The sequence below is a fragment of the Saimiri boliviensis genome, chromosome 7, assembly GCF_048565385.1.
Source record: "Saimiri boliviensis isolate mSaiBol1 chromosome 7, mSaiBol1.pri, whole genome shotgun sequence".
Taxonomy (NCBI): domain Eukaryota; kingdom Metazoa; phylum Chordata; class Mammalia; order Primates; family Cebidae; genus Saimiri; species Saimiri boliviensis.
Window position 1 is genome coordinate 111273885 of NC_133455.1, and position 22353 is coordinate 111296237.

Consider the following 22353-nt stretch of genomic DNA (forward strand, 5'->3'; position numbering starts at 1 on the left):
ACTCTTAGAACTTCTAGGCTAAAAAAATATTTCTGAGATTGGTTTGTTTTGCCTACACCACAGCGTTGCACTAGCTCTCTTCTGTTCTGTTTATTTGCTATTGCTCTTTATTGCCCTATAATTCTTTTCAAAAACAAATCATTTTTAACTGGTGCCTGAAATCATATTAAAAATTATTGCCTTCAGACCGAAAAAGTGTTAGTAGAAGTAAACTATGGTTACTATTGGATTCCTTAGATAAAACTGGGTATTCACAAGTGAGACAACAGTCTTTTACTGTATATTAAATGGTCAAAGAATGTTTGGTGTGTGAGATTTAAAAAATAAGCCATGTAAGAGTAAAAGAACAGCTGCTTTTGCTCTGATTCCAACCCTATCTTGTGACCTCATGATGCTAGATGATCCTTGTTTTATGATCATCATATCCAGCACCTGAAGTCTTGCCAGGGAGAAGGTAAGGTGGGGTAAGAGATTTAGGTATTCTAAGAACCCAGAGTGATACCACAAGAAATACTGAAACTCTGGTTTATTATTTATGGAGTTAAAAACATTAAGAGATCTTCAAAAGGATGAAAGATACCAATACTGTAACTTTATTTAGATTCTGAGGTCAAATAAAGGGGCACATCTGACCAAAGAAAGGAGGAGGTGGGAAATAAATTTTATGCTACATTTCCACTAGAGGGAGCAAGGAGGAGAGAAACATTTGTGGTGTGATATTAGCATTTACTTTATGATTAATGCCTATTTGTCAGGTCAAAAATCTAACGTTTTAAAATTTCAACATTAAAAAGTTCTTTGTTTTAATCAAATAATATTTATAATCTTTGACAAACAAACTGCAAGTAGCTTAAAGCAAGGAAATATTTCCTTTTATATAAACGTGTAAAAGATAAAACAGGCCGGGCGCGGTGGCTCAAGCTTGTAATCCCAGCACTTTGGGAGGCCGAGCGGGTGGATCACGAGGTCGAGAGATCGAGACCATCCTGGTCAACATGGTGAAACCCCATCTCTACTAAAAATACAAAAAATTAGCTGGGCATGGTGGCACGTGCCTGTAATCCCAGCTACTCAGGAGGCTGAGGCAGGAGAATTGCCTGAACCCAGGAGGCGGAGGTTTCGGTGAGCTGAGATCGTGCCATTGCACTCCAGCCTGGGTAACAAGAGCGAAAACGCCGTCTCAAAAAAAATAAATAAATAAATAAAATAAATAAATAAATAAAACAATGTTTTTACAACACACATAAGATGAATTTGTTTTGATTACTGCAGGAAGAGAATTTTAAATAATGAATGGGTGCTAAAATCACACCTTTACAGAAATGATCTACTGACAATAAAGCCAGTGCCCTGATAAAAAAAAAAAAATTAATTAAAATAAAAAAAATTAAAATAAACCAAAGTGAAGAAAAGTCATCTTTTCTCTTTAACTATAACAGTGTCCTGCTAATATAACTCCTTTCCAATGGAACAGAACACTGATAATGAAATGATAATGGTAAATGCTTGCTTTGATGGAATGTTTGTTACAGTCTTTCTTTTTCTGCTGATATGTAAATCAGTTTCTTTTATTAACTGTTAATCTTTAGATTAACTCTAGAATTAATCTAAAAATTCACAGGGAAAACATAATACATCATAGTTTGACTACAAATAGCTGCTTGCTGGATTTGTTCACTAATAAATGACTGTAACCTCTGTTTTAAGAATAAGGGAATTAACAAAGAAACGCACCTAGCTTATATAATAAAGTTTCTTTTTCTTTTTTTTGAGACACTCTCACTCTGTCACCCAGGCTGGAGTGTAATGGTGTGATGTTGGCTCACTGTAACCTCCGCCTCCTGAGTTCAAGTGATTCTCCTGCCTCAGGCTCCCAAGTAGCTGGATGACAGGCATGTGCCACCATGCCTGGCTAATTTTGTATTTTTAGTAGAGACAGGGATTCACCATGTTGACCAGGCTGGTCTCGATCTCCTGACCTCAGGCTATCCACCCGCCTCAGCCTCCCAAAGTGCTGGGATTACAGGCATGAACCACCACACCCGGCCATAAAGTTTCAAAATATAATCTTTTATTTAGGCAGTCAGACACTTAGGAAAAGGTATCCAGTAAAACACTAAAATGGCTACATGATTCCAAATTCTTCTGATGAACATCTCTTGCACAAAAGTAGTACTATTTTTTCTTTGGGAGATACCTCTGAAAATTCAAACTTAAAAACTACGTTAGATATGTATCTTCCTGTGCAGCACATAAATAAAACACAGTATGGTAAATAAAGATATTACTCACCGTTTTCCCTTGGAGGCTCTGGGGACTAACAGACTGTAAAGTCAGGCCAGCTGGCACTGACCTTCTGTCAGGCACATAGACATGCTAGGAAAGTAAAGGCACAATGTAATTCTGTGGTAAAGTTTTTTCTTTTTTTTTTTTTTCTTGTCAATGTCAGCAAGGAGAAATCTTAAATTCATATTACAAAATACCCTTTCAAATTGCTATTAGTGCTTACGAAAGATGATAGAGGCTAAAATTTCTGTGTCATAAAATACTGATGTGGAGCTGGGTGCAGTGGCTCATACCTGTAATCCCAGCACTTTGGAAGGCCAAGGTGGGAACACTTGAGGTCAAGAGTTTAAAACCAGCCTGGCCAACATGGTGAGATCCCCGTCTCTACTAAACATACAAAACATTAGCCAGGAGTGGTGGTGTGCGCTTGTAATCCCAGTTACTTGAGAGGCTAAAGTGAGAGAATTACTTGAACCCAGGAGACAGAGTTTGCAGTGAGCCGAGATAGTGTCAATGCACTCTAGCCTGGGCAACAGAGTGAGACTCTGTCTCAAAAATACAAAACCAACAACCAAAAAACCAAAAACAACAACAACAAAAAACACAAAAACGGATATGGATGAACACAGTAATTCTTTCTTTTGTTTTGTTTTATTTTGAGGCAGAGTCTCACTCTGCTGCCCACGCTGGAGTGTAATGGCACAATGTCAGCTCACTGCAACCTCCACTTCCCAGGTTCAAAAGATTCTCTTACCTCAGTCTCTCAAATAGCTGAGATTACAGGTGCATGCCACCAAGTGTGGCTAAGTTTTGTACTTTTAGTAGAGACAGGGTCTCACCATGTTGGCCAGGCTGGTCTCTCCTGGCCTCAAGCGATCTGCCTACCTTGGCCTCTCAAAGTGCTTGGATTACAAGCATGAGCCACTGTGCCCAGCCTGTACAGAGTAATTTTATGGCCTGGTTTAGAGGTTCTCTAAAACTCTTTGGCTTCAGGATTCCTTTACATTTTTAAAAAGAAAATTTAGTGGCACAAGTGGCATTGTTTTATACTTTTGCAAATCTTTAATGTCTACCTGTATTCTTGTATCTGCTTCTGTATTTAATCTGTTGTGATAATCTCTTTTAGTGGAAGTATGTGAAAAAAAATCTACCCTCAATATACATAGTTGTAAAAAGGAAGAGAATTTTAATAGTTTCTCTTGATAATTATAGATGCTCATCTTTGACATTGTACTATAGCTCAAAAAAGTGGTATTTTGTTTTTTAAAGGTTAGTGTGGTATCCAAAACCTTATCAATGAACTTTTGATATTCTGTTACATAAAATATCCACTGGTCTATTTGCACTTCAAGTGAATCTTGCAATATCAAACACTGGTCACCTGGAAAAAATTGGTTCAGTGAGTTATGCAATGTTCCAAATGTTGACATATGTTAGTATACAATATAAAAAATCACTAATGTTAATATCACCACCAATCTTTAAGCACCGGAAAGCTGTCAAGTTCAGGGTGGCAGATACATGATTTCCAAAATTCTATTTTTTGCTTGAAAACCCAAATGTTGTCATCAGTGACAAATACTGTCAGTTGTTTTCCTTGAAGTGACAGGATAACATTCACTTTGAGAAAATGTGTCTATCAAATACCATGTCTGAATATTGATAGTTGCCTTTTGTTCAAATAAAAACGTGTTTCACAAAAAAAGGAGCTAATTCAGCTTGCAACTAAATCACATTTTTCTGTGAGACAACCATTAGCACTTCGGTATGCCATAGAAATGCTTTGTGCATTTACCGTTTCATCACAAATAACAGTAAAAGAATATGTAACAAAAGGTTAAGGTTCAATAAAATTATTTTCTACTGTTTCATGAACGAGATTTATAAGTGAACCTGATACTTTATTTTTCACTTGAAGTGTGTGGCAGTGAAAGACACAATGACCGCTAGTAAAGTCTGGAGCCACTGCCTTGATTTATGCTAAGGTGCCAGAAATTATACTCACCATAGCAAATGGGAACAAAATGAATAATGCCTTATTATGATTATAAAAATAGTTTTGACTCCCTGAAAGGGTCATGGGAGGGAACTCCCACAGGGATCCATGAGCTACACTTTGAGAGCTAGAACAAAGAAGAGGATAGGATAGTTTGAAAGAAAAATTTAGCAATTTTGGAGAAGTCTTTTAGGAGTAGCAGTAGTAGATAGTTGGGAATTGGATAGAGAATATAGATTCACCTCATATTTGCTGTTGAAACAGATGATATATTATGCATAAGAACATGAAAAATACTATTAACCACAAAAGCATGTAATTTAGAGCCACTTGTTATATCACACGAGTTAAGTTGTATTCGATCAAATTTTTCTTATATATATATATATATATTTTTTTTTTTTTGAGACGGAGTTTCGCTCTTGTTACCCAGGCTGGAGTGCAATGGCGCGATCTCGGCTCACCGCAACCTCCGCCTCCTGGGTTCAGGCAATTCTCCTGCCTCAGCCTCCTGAGTAGCTGGGATTACAGGCATGCACCACTATGCCCAGCTATTTTTTTTGTATTTTTAGTAGAGATGGGGTTTCACCATGTTGACCAGGATGGTCTCGATCTCTTGACCTCGTGATCCACCCGCCTCGGCCTCCCAAAGTGCTGGGATTACAGGTTTGAGCCACCGCGCCCGGCCAAATTTTTCTTATATATTGTTACTATTTTTATCAATCATGATTTAGTCTTTAAGTACAAAGTGAGGAAACATGAACTTTGTTACAATGGAGTTCAAAGTGAGGCTTTTTTGAGGCAAATTAAAGCTTTCTTCAAAGGAAAATTCCTGATTAATTTATTAATTTCCTTTTTTTTTTTTTTTTTTTTTGGGATGGAGTCTCACTCTGTCGACCGGGCTGGAGTGCAGTGGCACAATCTTGGCTCACTGCAACCTTCTCCTCCTGGCTTCAATAATCCTCCTGCCTCAGCCTCCTGAGTAGCTGGGATTACAGGCGTGAGCCACCACGCCTGGCTAATTTTTGTATTTTTAATAGAGACAGAGTTTCACCATGTTTGTCAGGCTGGTCTCAAACTCCTGACCTCGTGATCCACCCGCCTCAGCCTCCCAAAGTGTTGGGAATAAAGGCGTCAGCCACCGTGCCTGGCCTAATTTATTAATTTCTAACAAATGCTTATTTGTGGAAATATCAAGCAAATGCTTTATGTAATAATGCAGCTGAAAGATTCAGCCTGTCACAAAGATAAGCATTTTAAAATAGTATAATAAAGCAATAACTTATTATTTTATTTTATTTACGCTTATCTGCTGATGACTAAAACAATTATTATTATTATTATTATTATTATTTTTTTTTTTTTTTTGAGACAGAGTTTCGCTCTTGTTACCCAGGCTGGAGTGCAATGGCGCGATCTCGGCTCACCGCAACCTCCGCCTCCTGGGTTCAGGCAATTTTCCTGCCTCAGCCTCCTGAGTAGCTGGGATTACAGGCACACGCCACCATGCCCAGCTAATTTTTTGTATTTTTAGTAGAGACGAGGTTTCACCATGTTGACCAGGATGGTCTCGATTTCTTGACCTCGTGATCCGCCCGCCTCGGCCTCCCAAAGTGCTGGGATTATAGGCGTGAGCCACCGTGCCCGGCCAATTATTATTATTTTTTAAGTCAGAGTCTTGCTCTGTTGCCGAGGCTGGGGTGCAGTGGAACAAGCACAGCTTACTACAGCCTCAGTCTCCCATGTTCAAGTGATCCTATGGTCTTGGCTTCCCAAAATGTGGGGATTACAGGCATGAGCCACTATGGCTGGCCAAGAAATTCTTAAGTATGAAAAAAAAGAGCACCTTAGAATAGACATTAAATAACTGGCTGTGCACTAGCTGACTAATCAAAATCACTGCTTTAGCATTATGAAAAGCTGATTGATACAAGACACACTGACTTCGCTTCAAGTAAGCTATACAAAGCAATGCTTAAACTAACTTAATGTACAAAGTAAAACATGATTTCCATTTAAAAAAAACGTATACATAACATTAAGCTCCTCTAATATTAAATTGAGTGTTTAAGGATATATTTCATAGCCGGGCGCGGTGGCTCAAGCCTGTAATCCCAGCACTTTGGGAGGCCGAGGCGGGTGGATCACAAGGTCAAGAGATCGAGACCATCCCGGTCAACATGGTGAAACCCCGTCTCTACTAAAAATACAAAAAATTAGCTGGGCATGGTGGCGCGTGCCTGTAATCCCAGCTACTCAGGAGGCTGAGGCAGGAGAATTGCCTGAACCCAGGAGGCGGAGGTTGCGGTGAGCCGAGATCGCGCCATTGCACTCCAGCCTGGGTAACGAGAGTGAAACTCTGTCTCAACAACAACAACAACAACAACAACAAAAAAAAAGGATATATTTCATTATGCCATATATTCAGTTGGTTAGAAGATAGTTAACACTTTTATCCTCACGAACAACAGGATAAGCTTGATATAAAATTGCAGGTATGCCAGAAGAGGATAGGTGTAGAATTTGTAAGTGTATGAAAAGCCAATAAAAATGCATGTGGTCTAGGGAAGGCACAGTGTCTCATGTCTGTAATCCCAGCACTTTGGAAAGCCGAGGCCAGTGGATCACTTGAGGTGAGGAGTTTGAGACCAGCCTGGGCAACATGGTGAAACTCCGTCTCTGCTGAAAATACAAAACTTAGCCGGCATGGTGGTACGTGCCTATAATCCCAGCTACTCTGGAGGCTGAGGCAGGAGAATCGCTTGAGCCCAGGAGGTGGAGGTTGCAGTGAGCTGAGATTGTGCCCCTGCATTCTAGCCTGGGCAATAAGAGTGAGACTCTGTCTCAAAAAAAACAAAAAAAAACAAAAAAAGAAAACCACCCCAAACCCAAAACAAAACAAAACAAAACAAAAAACTGCATGTGGTGTTAACCTACACAGAGAACTGATGAGATATGGTATCAAGCAGAGAATACAGAATCCATCTGCTCAAAAGAACTGCTCCTGTGCTCCTATGAAGTGTTGCAATTAGGTATTTTTTATACATCAGATCTTAACATTATAAAATATTTTAATTTAATTTTTGTTTTTGTTTTTGACAGAGTCTTGCTCTTTAGCTCAGGCTGGAGTGCAGTGGTGTGAACTTGGCTCACTGTAATCCATGCTTCCTGGGTTCAAGCAATTCCCCTGCCTCAGCCTCCTAAGTAGGTGGGACTACAGGTGACTGCCACCACACCCAGCTAATTTTTTTTATCTTTAGTAGACACAGGATTTCACCATGTTGGCCAGGCTGGTCTCAAACTCCTGACCTTGTGATCCGCTCACCTCAGTCTCCCGAAGTGCTGGGATAAAGGCATGAGCCACTGCGGCTGGCCCTTTTATTTAATTTTTAAAACAAGAAAGAGCTGCCTTGCTTACTTTCTCCCCATTGTCTTGTCTCTCACACTTCAAGTAGGGTACTAGAAAGAAAACACAGCATTTATAAAGTAGTGAGTTAACACAAAATCAGCAGCTATTTTACCTTAGGGTGGTGGGCCCTGTGTCTGCGGTCTATCGTCACATCTCCTCTCTGAATTGGTGAAGATACTTCCGATCTGTAAGTTCGTTGAGGAGAGTATCCCTGATAAGCAGCTATTGACCCATGGGAAGGTGATGTGGGAATAGAGTGCATTGTCTGGTCAGAAATATTAACCATGGTTTTGGGACTACTCAAAGAACTGTGTCGAGGAAGGGTGCTCTGTTTATTATAAAACTGACGCTGCTGCCATTCGTAGAGCTGCCACATTGTGTCATCTCTCATGGACCTCCGTTTCTCTTCTGCTCCAGGTCCTAAGGTCTTGTCATGAGTGGAAGGGGTTACACTGCAGATACTTTCAGGCCTTGTCTTGCTGTTTCTTGGGAGTGTTCTATAACCTTCAGGGTAGCGGGCCATAATCTGGGCTCTGTGGCTTGGCATATTTCTTGGTAATGTTTGATAAGAAATTACTCTAAAATAAAAAAATAATTAAAATGTAAAAATGAAGGAGAGTTATTCATATTCTAAATTACTGTACATTTCTTTTGTTCCAGTAAAAAATATATACCAGAATATATGTATGTTTTTTGGAGAGGGAGTCTTACTCTGTTACCCAGGCTGGAGTACAATAGCTTGATCCCTGCTTATTGAAACCTCCGCCTCCTGGGCTCAAGCGATTCTCCTGCTTTAGCCTCCCGAGCAGCTGGGATTGCAGGCATCCTCAATAATGCCTGGCTAATTTTTGTATTTTTAGTAGAGACAGGGTTTCATCACATTGGCCAGGCTGGTCTTGAACTGCTGACCTCAGGTAATCCACCTGCCTCAGCCTCCCAAAGTGCTGAGATTACAAGCATGAGCCACCATGCCCGGCCTAGAATACATATATATATATATATATATATTTTTTTTTTTTTTTTGAGACGGAGTTTCGCTCTTGTTATCCAGGCTGGAGTGCAATGGCGCGATCTCGGCTCACAGCAACCTCCGCCGCCTGGGTTCAGGCAATTCTCCTGCCTCAGCCTCCTGAGTAGCTGGGATTACAGGCACATGCCACCATGCCCAGCTAATTTTTTGTATTTTTAGTAGAGACGGGGTTTCACCATGTTGACCAGGATGGTCTCGATCTCTTGACCTCGTGATCCACCTGCCTCGGCCTCCCAAAGTGCTGGGATTACAGGCTTGAGCCACCGCGCCCGGCCGAATATATATATTTTTAAAGATTGAAATCGCATACAAGGTATAAACTATTAACAGACTTTAATCTTTTTATGAAATTCTATTTAACAAACTTAATACAGGGTGAACAGCATCTACATCAGTTACACAAAAGACTTAGTTTCACACAATGTATAGTTTGGTTTGAAGATGAAAGAGTATTATTCTTCATTTGAGAAATAAGAATGCTCAAAATCTCATCTCAATTCTGTCCCTATATTTTATTTGTTTTTACATAAATAAATTCTCATTTTCATACATCTTATCAGAGGACTAGGATGGATGGAATGTATGTATATTTCATCTATGTATTGATGAAATATAAAGTGAGTTATACCCACCGAGCATAAAGTTACACCATATGGTATAACCCATAGAGTCATACCACTTTGATAAACACAAAGGAAATAAATTACTGCAAGTGTATGTTGACTGTTGACTACTCTGTTGTACGTGTTCTTTCAGGAAGCACGGTTATTTATGGGAGTAAATACATCAGTACATTTGGTTTGGAGGAATAACTTCCTTTCATAGCTTTTCCTAACTTGAAATATAAAAATGACTTGTAGCTGAAGCTAATTCTATTATTTAAAGATAAAATACTTTAATATCACAATATTTCAGATATAAATCTGCAATCTAAGCCATTTTACAATGTTTCCAGCACAGGAATTAATATTCCACTTCATAGATGGTGGAATATTTTTCAGGGGGCTTTTTAAAGCAATCTAAAAATGCTTCATGTACATTATGCATGCAAAGTATAATTCTTTTAAAATGCTAATTTTGGGAATTGGATATGTAATTGCATATTATTAAGCACAAAATATTACCATTTCCAAAAATGAAATAATACAATTTCAGTTACTATTTTTTAAAAAACCGCTTTGATAAACACACTCTTTGAATTTACAAAACCATCACAGTGCCAACTTCAAGCTAGGTGAAATCCATGATAAAAGAAACTTTTTAAAAGTTAGGTAGGGGAGCCAGAAAAAAAAGAAAAAAGAAGTCAATTAAAAACTCTGTGTAAAGTTAGCATTTTTGTTTCCCTATAATCTTTTTTTTTTTTTGGAAGTAGTGTTTCCCTCTGTTGCCCAGGCTGAAGTGGATTGGTGCAATCTCAGCTCACTGCAAAGCCCACCACTCAGGTTCAAGCGATACTCCTGCCTCAGCCCCCTGAGTAGCTGGGACTACAGACACCAGCTTCCACACCCAGCTAATTTTTTGTACTTTTGTAGAGACAAAGTTTCACCATGTTGTCCAGGGTGATCTGGAACTCCTGAGCTCAGGCAATTGGCTTGCCTTGGCCTCCTAAACTGTCAGGATTACAGGCATGAACGCCTGGCCATCTATTCCCTTTAGAAACAGAAGTGTAGATATAATTCAAATTCTAAATACAAACATAATTTTTTTTTTTTTTTTTTTTTTTTGAGATGGGGTCTCACCCTCTCACCTAGGCTGGAGTGCAGTGGAGTGCACTGCAGCCTGGACCTCCTGGGCTTATGTGATTTTCCTGCCTCAGTCTCCTAAGTAGCTAGGATTACAGGTGTATGCAACCATGCCTGGCAAATTTTTTATTTTATTTTTCCCAAACATAACTTTTTAACAACCACCACCACAAGAAAATCTAGATTAGACAAAGCAAGATTAGGCTGGGTGCGGTGGCTCATGCCTGTAATCCCAGTACTTTGGGAGACCGGGGTGGACAGATCACCTGAGGCCAGGAGTTCGAGACCAGCTGGGCCAACATCGTGAAACTCCACCTTTACTAAAAATACAAAAATTAGCCAGACGTGGTGGTGCATGGCTATAATCCCAGCTACTTGGGAGGCTGAGGCAGGAGAATCACTTGAACCTGGGAGATGGAGGTTGCAGTGAGCCGAGATCGTGCCACTGCACTCCAGCCTGGGTGACAGAGAGAGACTCTGTGCCCTCCTCCAACCCCCCCCCAAAAAAAAGAAAAAAAAAAAGGAAAGATTAAATTACAAGTATTTACCTTATACTATCACCTCCATGGGCATAAATTTATATCCTAATACAAAAGTCAACATATTCAATGAACCAAGTATGTGGAAGGGTTGAGACTCCACAAACTGAGGTTTCCGGATCTCTTCTTTCAATGTTTAGTTAACAACTTTCTCCTAATATTATATGGGCTCCTACTGGTTGGGAAAATGTCAGAGATACTGATGATTACATGGACCATAAGGGATTAAAGATTTGATGGGAAAATTATTTGACCATACTCTTAATAATCTGGGACTCCTTTGCTGATAATCTGCATATAAGAGCTCTCTGTTGACCCAAAGACTGATCAGTAACACTGCACAAACACTGATACATTATTGTTAAGACTTTAGGCTAGGTGCAGTTGCTTACCCCTATAATCCCAGCACTTTCGGGGGCCAAGGCAAGTGGATCACTTGAGGTCAGGAGTTCAGCATAGCAAAATGCCATCTCTATAAAAACTAGAAATTATTAGTTGGGTGTGGTGGCGTGCTCCTGTACTCCCAGCTACTCAGGAGGTTGAGGCAGGAGAATTTGTTGAACCCGGGAGGTGGAGGTTGCAGTGAGCTGAGATTGTACCACTGCACTCCAGCCTGGGCAACAGAGGGAGGGCTCTGTCTCAAAAAAAAAAAAAGAAAGAAAAGGAAAAAAAAAGGGGAGATTTCATTGTGATTAGGTGTGATGAACTGAGTGCATTCTGGATTATGAGGCAAACAATTAAACATGGAGTTTGGGTCTATTGGGGTAGTAAAATTATGTTAACTTTTATACTAAGAGAAAAACCTCATGTTTTATTTATTTTTTATTTTTTTTAAAGATGGGGTTTCACCATGTTGGTCAGGCTGGTCTTAAACTCCCGACCTCACGTGATTCGCCCACCTTGGCCTCCAAAGTGCTTGGATTACAGGCGTGAGCCACCACACCCGGCCTAAAAAATCTCATGTTAAATATACCTTCTCTTCGTTAAAGCACCCAGAGGGGATATAGTGGGAAAATAGTAAAACAGGAAAAGTGGTTGATCAAAAATTAGGAAAGCCAAGTTTTGATTGTTACTTTCCTACTAAGTACTTAGACGGTAGATGAGTTACATATTGTGGGATTTTCAGAATGTTGGGGGCAAGGTGGAATGTAGGGGAGAAAAGACCAAGCGATCATATTCTTTTTTCTTTTGTGCTAGGATTACAGGTGTGAGCTACCATGCCAGGTCCAAGAGATCATACTTGGGGTTACAGAAAGAGTTCAAGGTCTAGATAGAACTAAAATGCAGGTCTCCTACTTTCTAAAGCACTGCTTTTTAAATTATGCCAGTGATACCTAAACTTTTGGATTGATTTTTTTTTTTTTAAAAAACCTCTATTTTAAAATTTTGCCAGATATATTATTTTTAAAAAATCATGCTCATACATCACAGCGACTTAGTTAAAAATAAAAAGGCACTAAAAAATTATGAAGGATATAATCTTATAGTACCAGAGAGCCCTTTATATGCTACCAAAATCTAACCGAATGACTAACTGAAACTGGGATCCTCTTTTCTCATCTAGAAGATGATTGTATCATAAACTTATTCTAGAGCTCCAAAATTCTATGCCTCATTTTGTATTTTAAATATTTCTAATTCCTTCAACCATTTTTCCTAAGCTAAATTTCCTTCATCATGCTGGTTGTTCTTCAGGATTTCAATGTTTCTACTAGAAAAGAGTTTGTTCAAAATTGAACAAAATGCCTCCAGAAATAACCACCGCATTTAGGACAAGCACCTGATGCCTTCAGGGGTAGAGTTAGGGAGAAAGATATCCAATTTCTCTTATATAACCAGCATATACAAAAATTAGCTGGGCTTGCTGGTGCGTGCCTGTAGTCCCAGCTACTTGGCAGGAGAATGGCTTGAATCTGGGAGGTGAAGGTTTCAGTGAATCAAGATTGCGCCTGGTGACAGAGTGATACTACGTCTCAAAAAAAAAGAAAAAAAAAGAAAAAAAAATGTATCTCCATTAAAAAGAGTTCAGTTCCTTGAGGCTTTCCCTCCACGGCTATTTCCCATTTTGTTTCTGCTTGGTCTTCCTCCCGACCTTCACCTTCTCTGATCACACAAAAGCCAGAAACTGCAAAATGTACAGAGCTGGCAACCCCATGACTATGTGCAAATATGTCAGCTAGGGAAAGTTGATTCCACCAGAGACTGCCCCAGTACTAAAGCAATTCACCCTGACACACCTTGGTTTAGTCTGTCATTCCTAAATTCAAGAAATACTACAGTAGGCTTAATATGCAAAAGCTTGAGATTAAGCACTGAGCTATAGCATAGAAACAATATAAGAAGAGGATATACATTATCAATCTAAAACACACCAAAAATTCCCTATAAACGAATGTGTAAATTACAGTTCAAAAATATAATTACCCTAAAACACTTCTGTCAAGTGCTCTGAAGTATTTCTAGTGTGTGCGCTGGACCCTGTTGTAGAAATGTATATTGAACCTGAACTGTCAACCTATCATATGATCATTAATAGTAGGATATATATATTTTTAGTAAGCTTGGTTAATTAATGACATTAAAAGGCTCTTCTGTATCTTTGGAACCGCATTTGGGGAATTTTAGTTAAAAATTAAATTATTATCAAGTAAATGTATTTTTATCCCATATATTTCTAGCACTTCGAGACCTGTTTTTTTAAAACTACAAGTCTCTTTAGTGACTTTTTTCCCTAGAGAAATTCAAATTAAGCAAAGTGTGATTTACTTTTAACTGAAAGCTGAAGAAATGAACACTCTAAGCTCCTTCATCAGATTTAGTGCCCCATTGACCAGCAGCTGCCTGTCAAGCACCATAAAAATCCTGTCCCTGTGATTCTGCCACACAGAACAATGGCTTAAGGCACCGTGCATCTTAACAGCGCCTGCCACTCAGAATTAAACTTTAAAGCTTTGTTCACAGATGCAGGGATCTACTATTTGACTAAATATTAAACCTTTTTCTTCCTATCAGAACTTTAATAATAAAAGAAAGGGTTTCATAAAGTTTTTTAAAAAATAAATTATATATTGAATTACAATTACATTTCCTTCCACCAATGAAAAGATCATTTCATTATAAAACACTACAAACTATTTTTTATGATGAAGTTTTCATAACACAGATGATATTTTCCTATGATCCAAAGTGGACTCATGCAATTTCAAAAGAACATCTAAATAACAGTATTTATAAAAACTGGCATAACAGTTAACCCAAAAATGTAGGAGGAACTGAGGGAAAACCATAGCTCAAAATAACCTAAATCCAGCCCTCAGAAGCTGTTGGTCTATTTCCAAAAGAAAGAAGTTACAGAAAGACTTTACTGATATTAATTACTCTCAAAAAGGAACCTAAAACTAGTATTTATGCTTAACAATTTTAAAAAATCCTCTAATTTCCAGATATTTGTTGAATCTCTCTATACACTTCTAAACTTAAGAAAGTGTGATGCTTTGGGAAAAGTGATTCTTCTTTGAAGTGAGATTTAACTTGGTGAGCAGAGACTCAGCAATCTTCTGATTTGGATTTTTGTTATTTTCCCAAAAGTGATTACTTTTCCAAGTATTTCTAAACATCCTTTCATTTTTTTTTTCCTCCCAGAACTACTTCCTGCTTCTTTTCTGTCTAATCAAATTGTATTAATTTATTTTTCTGCAAGTAATACACAAGTTTATTCATATTTGTCATTCCATTCAACATTAAGTAATCTTATTTATTCATCCATGCATTAATTAATTCATTTATTTATGATTTTGGTCAATCTGGTAAGTGAAAAATAATGTTTAATTGGTTCTTTAATGTGCAATTCCCTGATTACTGGTAAATTTGAGCATTTGCCAGTTTTCTTTTTAAAGAAAATTGACAAATAAGATTATACTTATGGTGAACATGATGTTTTGAAATATGTATATGTTGTGGAATGGCTAAATCAAGCTAATTAATATATGCATTACCTCAATAACCCATCCAAACATTATCTTTTCTTTTCCCAAATCTTTTCTTTGTAGTAAAAAGCACCGAATCACCCCAGCTGCCCAGGCCAAAAAGGCAGGGTGTCATTCTTGATTTCCCTCAAGTGCTCAAACTTAATTTTTTTTTTTTTTTGAGATGTAGTCTTACTGAACTCCAGATTGGAGTACAGTGGCGTGATCTTGTCTCACTGCAACCTTTGCCTCCCAGGTTCAAGAGAGAGATTCTCCTGCCTCAGCCTCCCGAGTAGCTGAGATTACAGGCAAGTATCAACAATGCCTGGCTAATCTTTGTATTTTTAGCAGATGGGGTTTCACCATCTTGGCCAGGCTGGTCTCGAACTCCTGGCCTCAAGTGATCTGCTCACCTCGGCCTCCTAAAGCACTGAGATTACAGGTACAAGCCACCATGCCCAGCACTAAATTTAATCTTGAGCTAGGCTAGTTTGCCATCAAGCATATCAAAGCAATCAACTAGATTTGTCAATTATATCTTAAATATATCCTCTTCTTCTCACTTCAGTAACTTTTAAACCTTCTCCATGTATTGTCCAGATTTCTGAGACACCAATCTGAATATATTCCTCCTGGCTTATCTCTCTAGCCTTGTTCTTCACTCATTATTTCCCCAGTTACAACCAAGCCATACTGGATTTCTTTTGATTCTGTTCTCTATCAACCCTGGAGCTTTGACTGACTAAGCCATAATGTGCATGTCAGTTTTCATATCACAGCTGTGTTTTGTTTCCTCCAGAAAGGTTTTCCTGGACTGTGAATCATTAAGATTGTGTTGGTTGTCCCGAAATGTGTTCTACGGCACCCTGGTCTGCCTTAATTGTATTTATCATAATAAATTGCATTTACTTATTCAACTGTCTCCTCTACTAGAGAATTATCTTTGTGAGAACCTGGACCGCATATCTTTTCATTATTTTACTTTGTGGTCCCAAAATTAGCATATATTAGTTGTAAAATAAACATATCAAGAAAAAGTGCATGCAAAAACAAATAAATGCTCACATAAATTTATCTTTTATTTTTTTTAGAGTTGGGGTCTCATTCTACTGCCCAGGCTGGAGTGCAGTGGCACAGTCATAGCTCACTGTGGCCCCCAACTCCTGGGCTCAAAAGCAATCCTCCCACTTCAACTTCCTCAAAGTAGTTTGTACTACAGGCATGCACCACTATGTTTGGCTAATTTTTAAAAATATTTTTACAGAGATAGGGTCTTGCTAGGTTACCCAGTCTGGTCTTAAACTCCTGGCCTCAAATGATTCTCCTGCTTTGGCCTCCCAAAGTGCTGGGATTACAAGCATGAGCAACTGCACCTGGCCTTGAATTTAATACTTAGTTATGTACATTCTGATTTTCAAAAAGCCCAAGAATAAGACTGAAAATTAAAGAGCAGTAGGCCTTCACTGCCTCCTTACTACTTGTCTCAGGAGATCCTTGCATTGCACCAAGCTGCAGAAACATGGTAACCGAGGACAGTCAGAGAAGAGGTGATAATGACAGGGGACGAGACAGGGGTGGGTTGGGAGGATAGGGCTTACTCCCTCCCTCTCCCAAATAAATGCAATCTCTACCAATAACCCAAGCCTTTCCTTGTGCTTGGTCAGGTAGGATGACTCCTTGCCACTAGCAAAGTTGGGTGACAGAAAATAAGAGACAGAGAATACTTATATCTGATCATCAAAAACAAAAGATATAGTATAATGAAGTTGTAACAGCTAACACACAATTTAAATCAGTATTTTAATCAGTAGCTCAGAAACCAATCTACAGCAACACAGCATCAAAGAAAGCTGGGTTCATAATGACAAGATAGATACTTACCCCCTGGTTTCTTCTTCATGACTCCTCCCCTTCTGGATTTTAATCCACTGTTCCAATTGCTGCATTGAATTTGTTCTCTGTATGACTCGATCAGCCTCTGTGTATAAGGGCCCTGTAATGGGGTGATTTCCACCTCTAAGATCTGCCAGGCTAACATTGACTATTTTGTTCTCTGAACTGTTTAAGTTGACTGGTCTGTAGTGTGCAGTTTGAGCAGGGCAGACTGACCCACTCTCATATTCAGAAGGCAGAGAATTCAACTTTACACTATTAATTTTTGTTAAGGGTCTATCTTGACCATCTTTCTGAAATCCATATTTTTCAGCTTCTAATGCCTTTTTTTCTTCAATTTTGCTCATTTCCTTGTTTTTCTGATTGTTTTGGATCTCTGGTTTAATTAGCACTCTATGGTTGGGAATGTTATTGGTTTCTTTAGTTGGTGCATTTTCTGATGTAATCTTGTCCACTCTGAAATCAGAGAAGAAAATCACAGATGAAATAATGTACATGTTACTTCTGGGATTCAGTCTAGGAAAAATTATACTTTATGGGGGTGGGGGCAACGGGACTGGAAAGGGTCACAGTGAACATGTCTACACAAATACCCAATGATGTGGTATTAACATTCAAGCACAACACCCCTGAATGTATAAACAGAAAGGGGGAAAAAGAAAACATCAAGAACTGGAGGGTAAAAAGTGATGTGTGCTCCCATCATTAGGAATCTGAAAATAAAGCAAATTAAGATTGCCTTATGACAGTTAAATCACAAAATCTACTCTTAAAGGACCATAGTAGCTAGTCCCTTGAAAGAATCAACATGGCTCTCAGCCAGGATTAGCTCCTTGTTGACTCATGAGACAAACATGACTCTGGTTGTGGAAACGGCTGCTACAGGAAATTATAGTCTGATTCTATCTAAGATCCGAACCATATGATTAACATTTCTAGTCTGTATTCAAGAGGAACTCAGTATGATTTTAGAGCCCTTGAATCCTAACTGCACATGTCCAGCTTGCAACTCTGTTCTTACTAGCTGTGTCTTTGGGCAAAGTACTGAACACTTAAAGTGCCTATGCTTCCTCTTTGGTAAATGAGTATAATTGTGTCAACAAGATCAGAGGGTATCTGTGAATTAGTGGCTGGCACAGACCTTATTACCACTGTAATTCCATCATGTCAAGCAACCTTGGGTTAGAATCTGGCATCCCATGTCCACCTGCCCACTGAAAGAATGTGCCAGTTAACAGCATGTGTCTAGGCCACTTGACAGTTGTACTACTCATTATTCTAGCTGCTGTATCTAGGTCTTTCCCTGAACCTAATCACTTCCAAGCTCTGACAAGATCAAGCTAAGTGTCTAAACCTGCACAAAACTGCCAAGATCATGTCACTCTAGGAGGCCTCTCAGGAGCCAGTCAACCCTCCATATTCCAATAAATAAAAATGCTTCTATCAGAAACTAGGTATGGTATTGCTGCCAATGTTTATGATGTGTGGAAAATATGTAGATCTATATACATAGTATCTGTAATCAATGATAGATGAAGATATCTAAAAGTTTGGAGTATGTTCACAGAAAAAAATGAAAATAAAAAAGGTGACTATTTTTCTTAAACTTATGAACTATTTATTTATTTCAGTTAGATATAAACCATAGCTTCTAGATTAGAGGCAATATTAGACACTGGGAAAATTTACTAGGATAGGTTATGAGCTTGTTTCTCTTGAAAAATAAAAGTCGGCCAGGCATGGCAGCTCACGCCTGTAATCCCAGCACTTCGGGAGGTCAAGGCAGGAGAATTGCTTGAACCTGGGAGGCAGAGGTTGGAGTGAGCTGAGATGGCACCACGGTACTCCAGCCTGGGCAACTTTTATCCAGTGAGATTCCATCTCAAAACAAGAACAGAAAAAAAGTCAAAAAATTTACATTAAAAGCACATGTATCCTTGTTATTTGGGAGGGTAGGAATTTTAACATTAAACATAAATTAACTGAAAAGATTTTAAAAAACATATTTACTGTAGTCTATCTATCTAAAGCTATTATTATGACTGTCATCATGATTATTATCATTAGTATTTGAGACAAGGTCTCGCTCTATAACCCAGGCTGGAGTGCAGTGACATGATTACAGCTCACTGCAACCTCAACTTTCTGGCCTCAAGCGATCCTTCCCTCTCAGCCTCCCAAGCCCCTGGGACCACAGGCATATACCACCACACCCAGCTGATTTTTAAATTTATTTAAAGATGGGGTCTCACTGGTTACCTAGGTTGGTCTTGAACTCCTGGGTTCAAGCAATCCTCCCACCTCAGCCTCCTAAATTGTTGGGGTTACAAGCATGAGCCACCATGCTTGGCCTAAATGCATTATTTTAAATTAAAACTGTGGTGTGTTCCGCCCCCCAACAAGATTTGTCATTGAAAAAATAGTCAAAAAGACACATGTGAAGACTTTTCTCTAAATGGAACAAAGCTGACTCAGAAAAGTATGCTAAGTATGTAAACTTGTGATCTAATTTTAAAAAGTGACATTTAAGTTATTGCAGAAAATACACTGCGATATACGAAATGAAAATAATGGGCTTAGAGATGAAAATTATTCAGAGAATCCATATTTTACTTAGGTCTTTTTTTTTTTTTTTTGGCTATCAATGATCTGTACACTATGAGACTACGACACTGTAGTGAATAGGTGAAATATTTTATAAAGTTAGGGAAAATGAACTCTCAAGTTAAAAAATGGATGCTACATCTCTCAAGTGATATCTTCTAATAAATATTTTAAGTATTTGAGCCGTACAGCAAAATGAGTGCACTAACTTAAAACCAAGCAAACAAAATCTCCCTATACTTACTACACTTTGAATGACTAAATCTAATAGGGTGGGATAAAAATGCCAAGAGCTAGGAGTAGGAAAAAACATGTAATTTCTACAGCATAATGGATTGTAATCTGGGCACACAGGTGGTATTAATAAATCTTGTCTCAGTAGATTAACCAACATAACTTGCTGAAAATTGTATAAGCACATAACCAGTGAACTATCAGGTGAACTATCAGGTTGCCAAAAGCCAAGCCAAGCCAAGCCAAGCCAAGCCAAGCCAAATAATTGTCGTCTTCATCTTCCCAAATTATGAGTAATTATTAGAGTAGTAAATGTAATAAAATAAAGTAGAAACAAGTTGAAATTCTGAGAAAAGTATAATACACAATATTGAAATTATTTAGACATAAATATTAATTATTATGCAGATTTCTATATTCTAAACAATTCCCTAAACATTTTGTTTTGAAGTTAAAAGTACTGAAGCTGGCCAGGCGTGGTGGCTCATGCCTGTAATCCCAGCACTTTGGAAGGCTGAGATGGGTGGATCACGAGGTTAGGAGTTCAAGCCCAGCCTGGCCAACATGGTGAAACCCCATCTCTTAAAAAAAAAAAAAAATGTATTGAAGTTTTATTTTTTTTGACAGGGTCTCACTCTGCTCACTCTGTTGCCTAGGCTGGACTGCAGTGGCACAATCACAGCTTACAGCAGCCTCCTGATTCATGTGATCCTTCTGTTTCAGCCTACTGAGTAGCAGGGACTACTATAGGTGTGTGCCACTATGCCTAGCTAATTTTTTAATTTTTGGTAACAGATGGTGTTAAGTCATGTTGCCCAGGCCGATGTCAAAATCCTGGGCTCAAGTGATCCCTCAGCCTCCAAAGTGCTAGAATTACAGGTGTGAACCACTGTGCTCAGCCTGAAGATTTTAAATGAATTATTTTTACCTACACATTTTCTCGTTATCAGTGCTAACCACCTCATCTTTATGTCACTCGGGTAATTTTTACACAGGTAATTCCAAAAACAGATTTTCCTTCTATTTGCTCTCAATCTGGAATATGCATATGATTAAAGTGGTTTTTCTTAAAAATGGATGTCCTAGAACTATATCCTAGACCCTCTTTTCTTTTCGGTTTTTCCCCAGCTCTAATTACTATTGATTGGGTAATTTGATTTAGACTTCACATTTATAAAATAGTACAAATATACAGCATCAACCTAAGTCTTTCAGCCAAAAAGCCAAGACTTTATTACAATGCGCACTAGAATAAGAAAAACAAAGGACTAAATTTATACAATCCCTCATTTCCTGAGAAGAGGGGAAAAAAGGCTCAACTTGCACATTACCATCTTTCTTATATAAGATATGTACTCAACTGTCCCTGATTAAAATAAAAATTTATTTACATCATATTTTTTTCTTCAAATTATAGGAATATATATTTTTAAACAACACATTATACTACTTGTATTTATGTAGTCTGAGAAACAGATTTCCTCTGACTAGATGTATTAAATATATCTAATCAGAGGAAGAATATTAAAATGATTCATTTCTTCAAGCAGGGAAAAACACATGGGTCAATTTTAATAGCACTTATCTATATTATCAAGGAATCTGAGTAGTGGAGTATCAATATTAAAAAGGTACAATTCAAGAAGTGGATATATTTGGAAATAATCTAAATGCTTGATGAATTATCTTCTAGAGACATTCATCACAAAACAATAAAAATTAATCAGAAATGTTGAAGAAACTATCAAAATTTCTTAACTGTAATTTATTACACTTTAGAAACATCAACATAGTATTACACAAAAACACAAATTAAATTCATAAAAATAAACTCTCTTCTAAGATTTAGAATCTTAAAAACACCATATTGAAGGATAAAAATCTGTGTAGCATTAAGGTAACAATAAAAATGTACTCACCGGAAATTAAAGGTAATTCTGTAAGAAGAAAGAACATTCAGTTTGAATGTTAGGATTCTGAATTCACCCCAGTACACTGATAGGTGAAAATGAATAAAGAAGAAAAGTGGAATAAAATGTAGGCGGTATTGTAAACTAACAAAATGTGTATTAATTTAATTCAGAACAAGAATTGATCCTTGCTTTCTGAGGAAAAAATGATTTCATACCATGACTATTGAAATGATATGTACTATGAAAGTGAAATACTTGCAAGGCATGGAATAAAATGGAAGTGGAAATCACCATCATTTTTTCTACAAGCTTTTACCTTTTCACAGGTTCTGTCTGTACTAGGGCAGCATCTAACATGGCTTTCATCCACAACTCCATTTCCTTTCCTGTATCAGTGCAGAAATAATAGGTCCGCATGTTTGGATGGGCTGCCTGATTGTAAATGACACGATCATTTTAAATAAAATATAGGATTCTGTAAAAGAAAGAGGGAAAAGGTAAGTGATTCCTGACATAGATCATTGCTATCAAATTTCAGAGAAAGTAGACTTACAGAAATGAATCAAGAAAAAAAATATAACTATTAACATAGTAATTTTTTTCTCTTGACTTAACCCTTTTTCTTTAAGTTGAATGCACATGCTAAAATTAAAAAAAAAAAAAAAAAGTACACAGAAAGGAAAGGAGGTGAGAACTGATTTAGTGGTGCCTTTTCCATCTCCACATTTCCAGCAATTTCCAT

At 38.0% G+C, this 22353-nt stretch overlaps 1 protein-coding gene across 46 annotated transcripts in view; it reads right to left on the reverse strand.

Moving 5' to 3' along the window:
- The window catches only part of PLEKHA5 (pleckstrin homology domain containing A5), a 246104-nt gene that overhangs the window by 82225 nt on the left and 141526 nt on the right, over positions 1 to 22353 (reverse strand). For 21 of the 46 annotated variants that reach the window (XR_005577185.2, XM_039461609.2, XM_074403210.1 and 18 more), the window contains 4 exons: positions 21928 to 22043; positions 16849 to 17316; positions 7804 to 8269; positions 2293 to 2376 (listed from right to left, as the gene is read on the reverse strand). Coding sequence is in view for 41 of the 46 variants with exons in the window: in XM_039461609.2 (XP_039317543.1) it covers positions 2293 to 2376; positions 7804 to 8269; positions 16849 to 17316; positions 21928 to 22043 (1134 nt within the window). In the remaining 5 variants the exon portion in view is untranslated. Of the gene's footprint in view, positions 1 to 2292; positions 2377 to 7803; positions 8270 to 16848; positions 17317 to 21617; positions 21636 to 21927; positions 22087 to 22353 lie in introns of all 46 variants that reach the window. The other 25 variants (XR_005577183.2, XR_012518578.1, XR_012518577.1 and 22 more) reach the window with 4 other exon arrangements.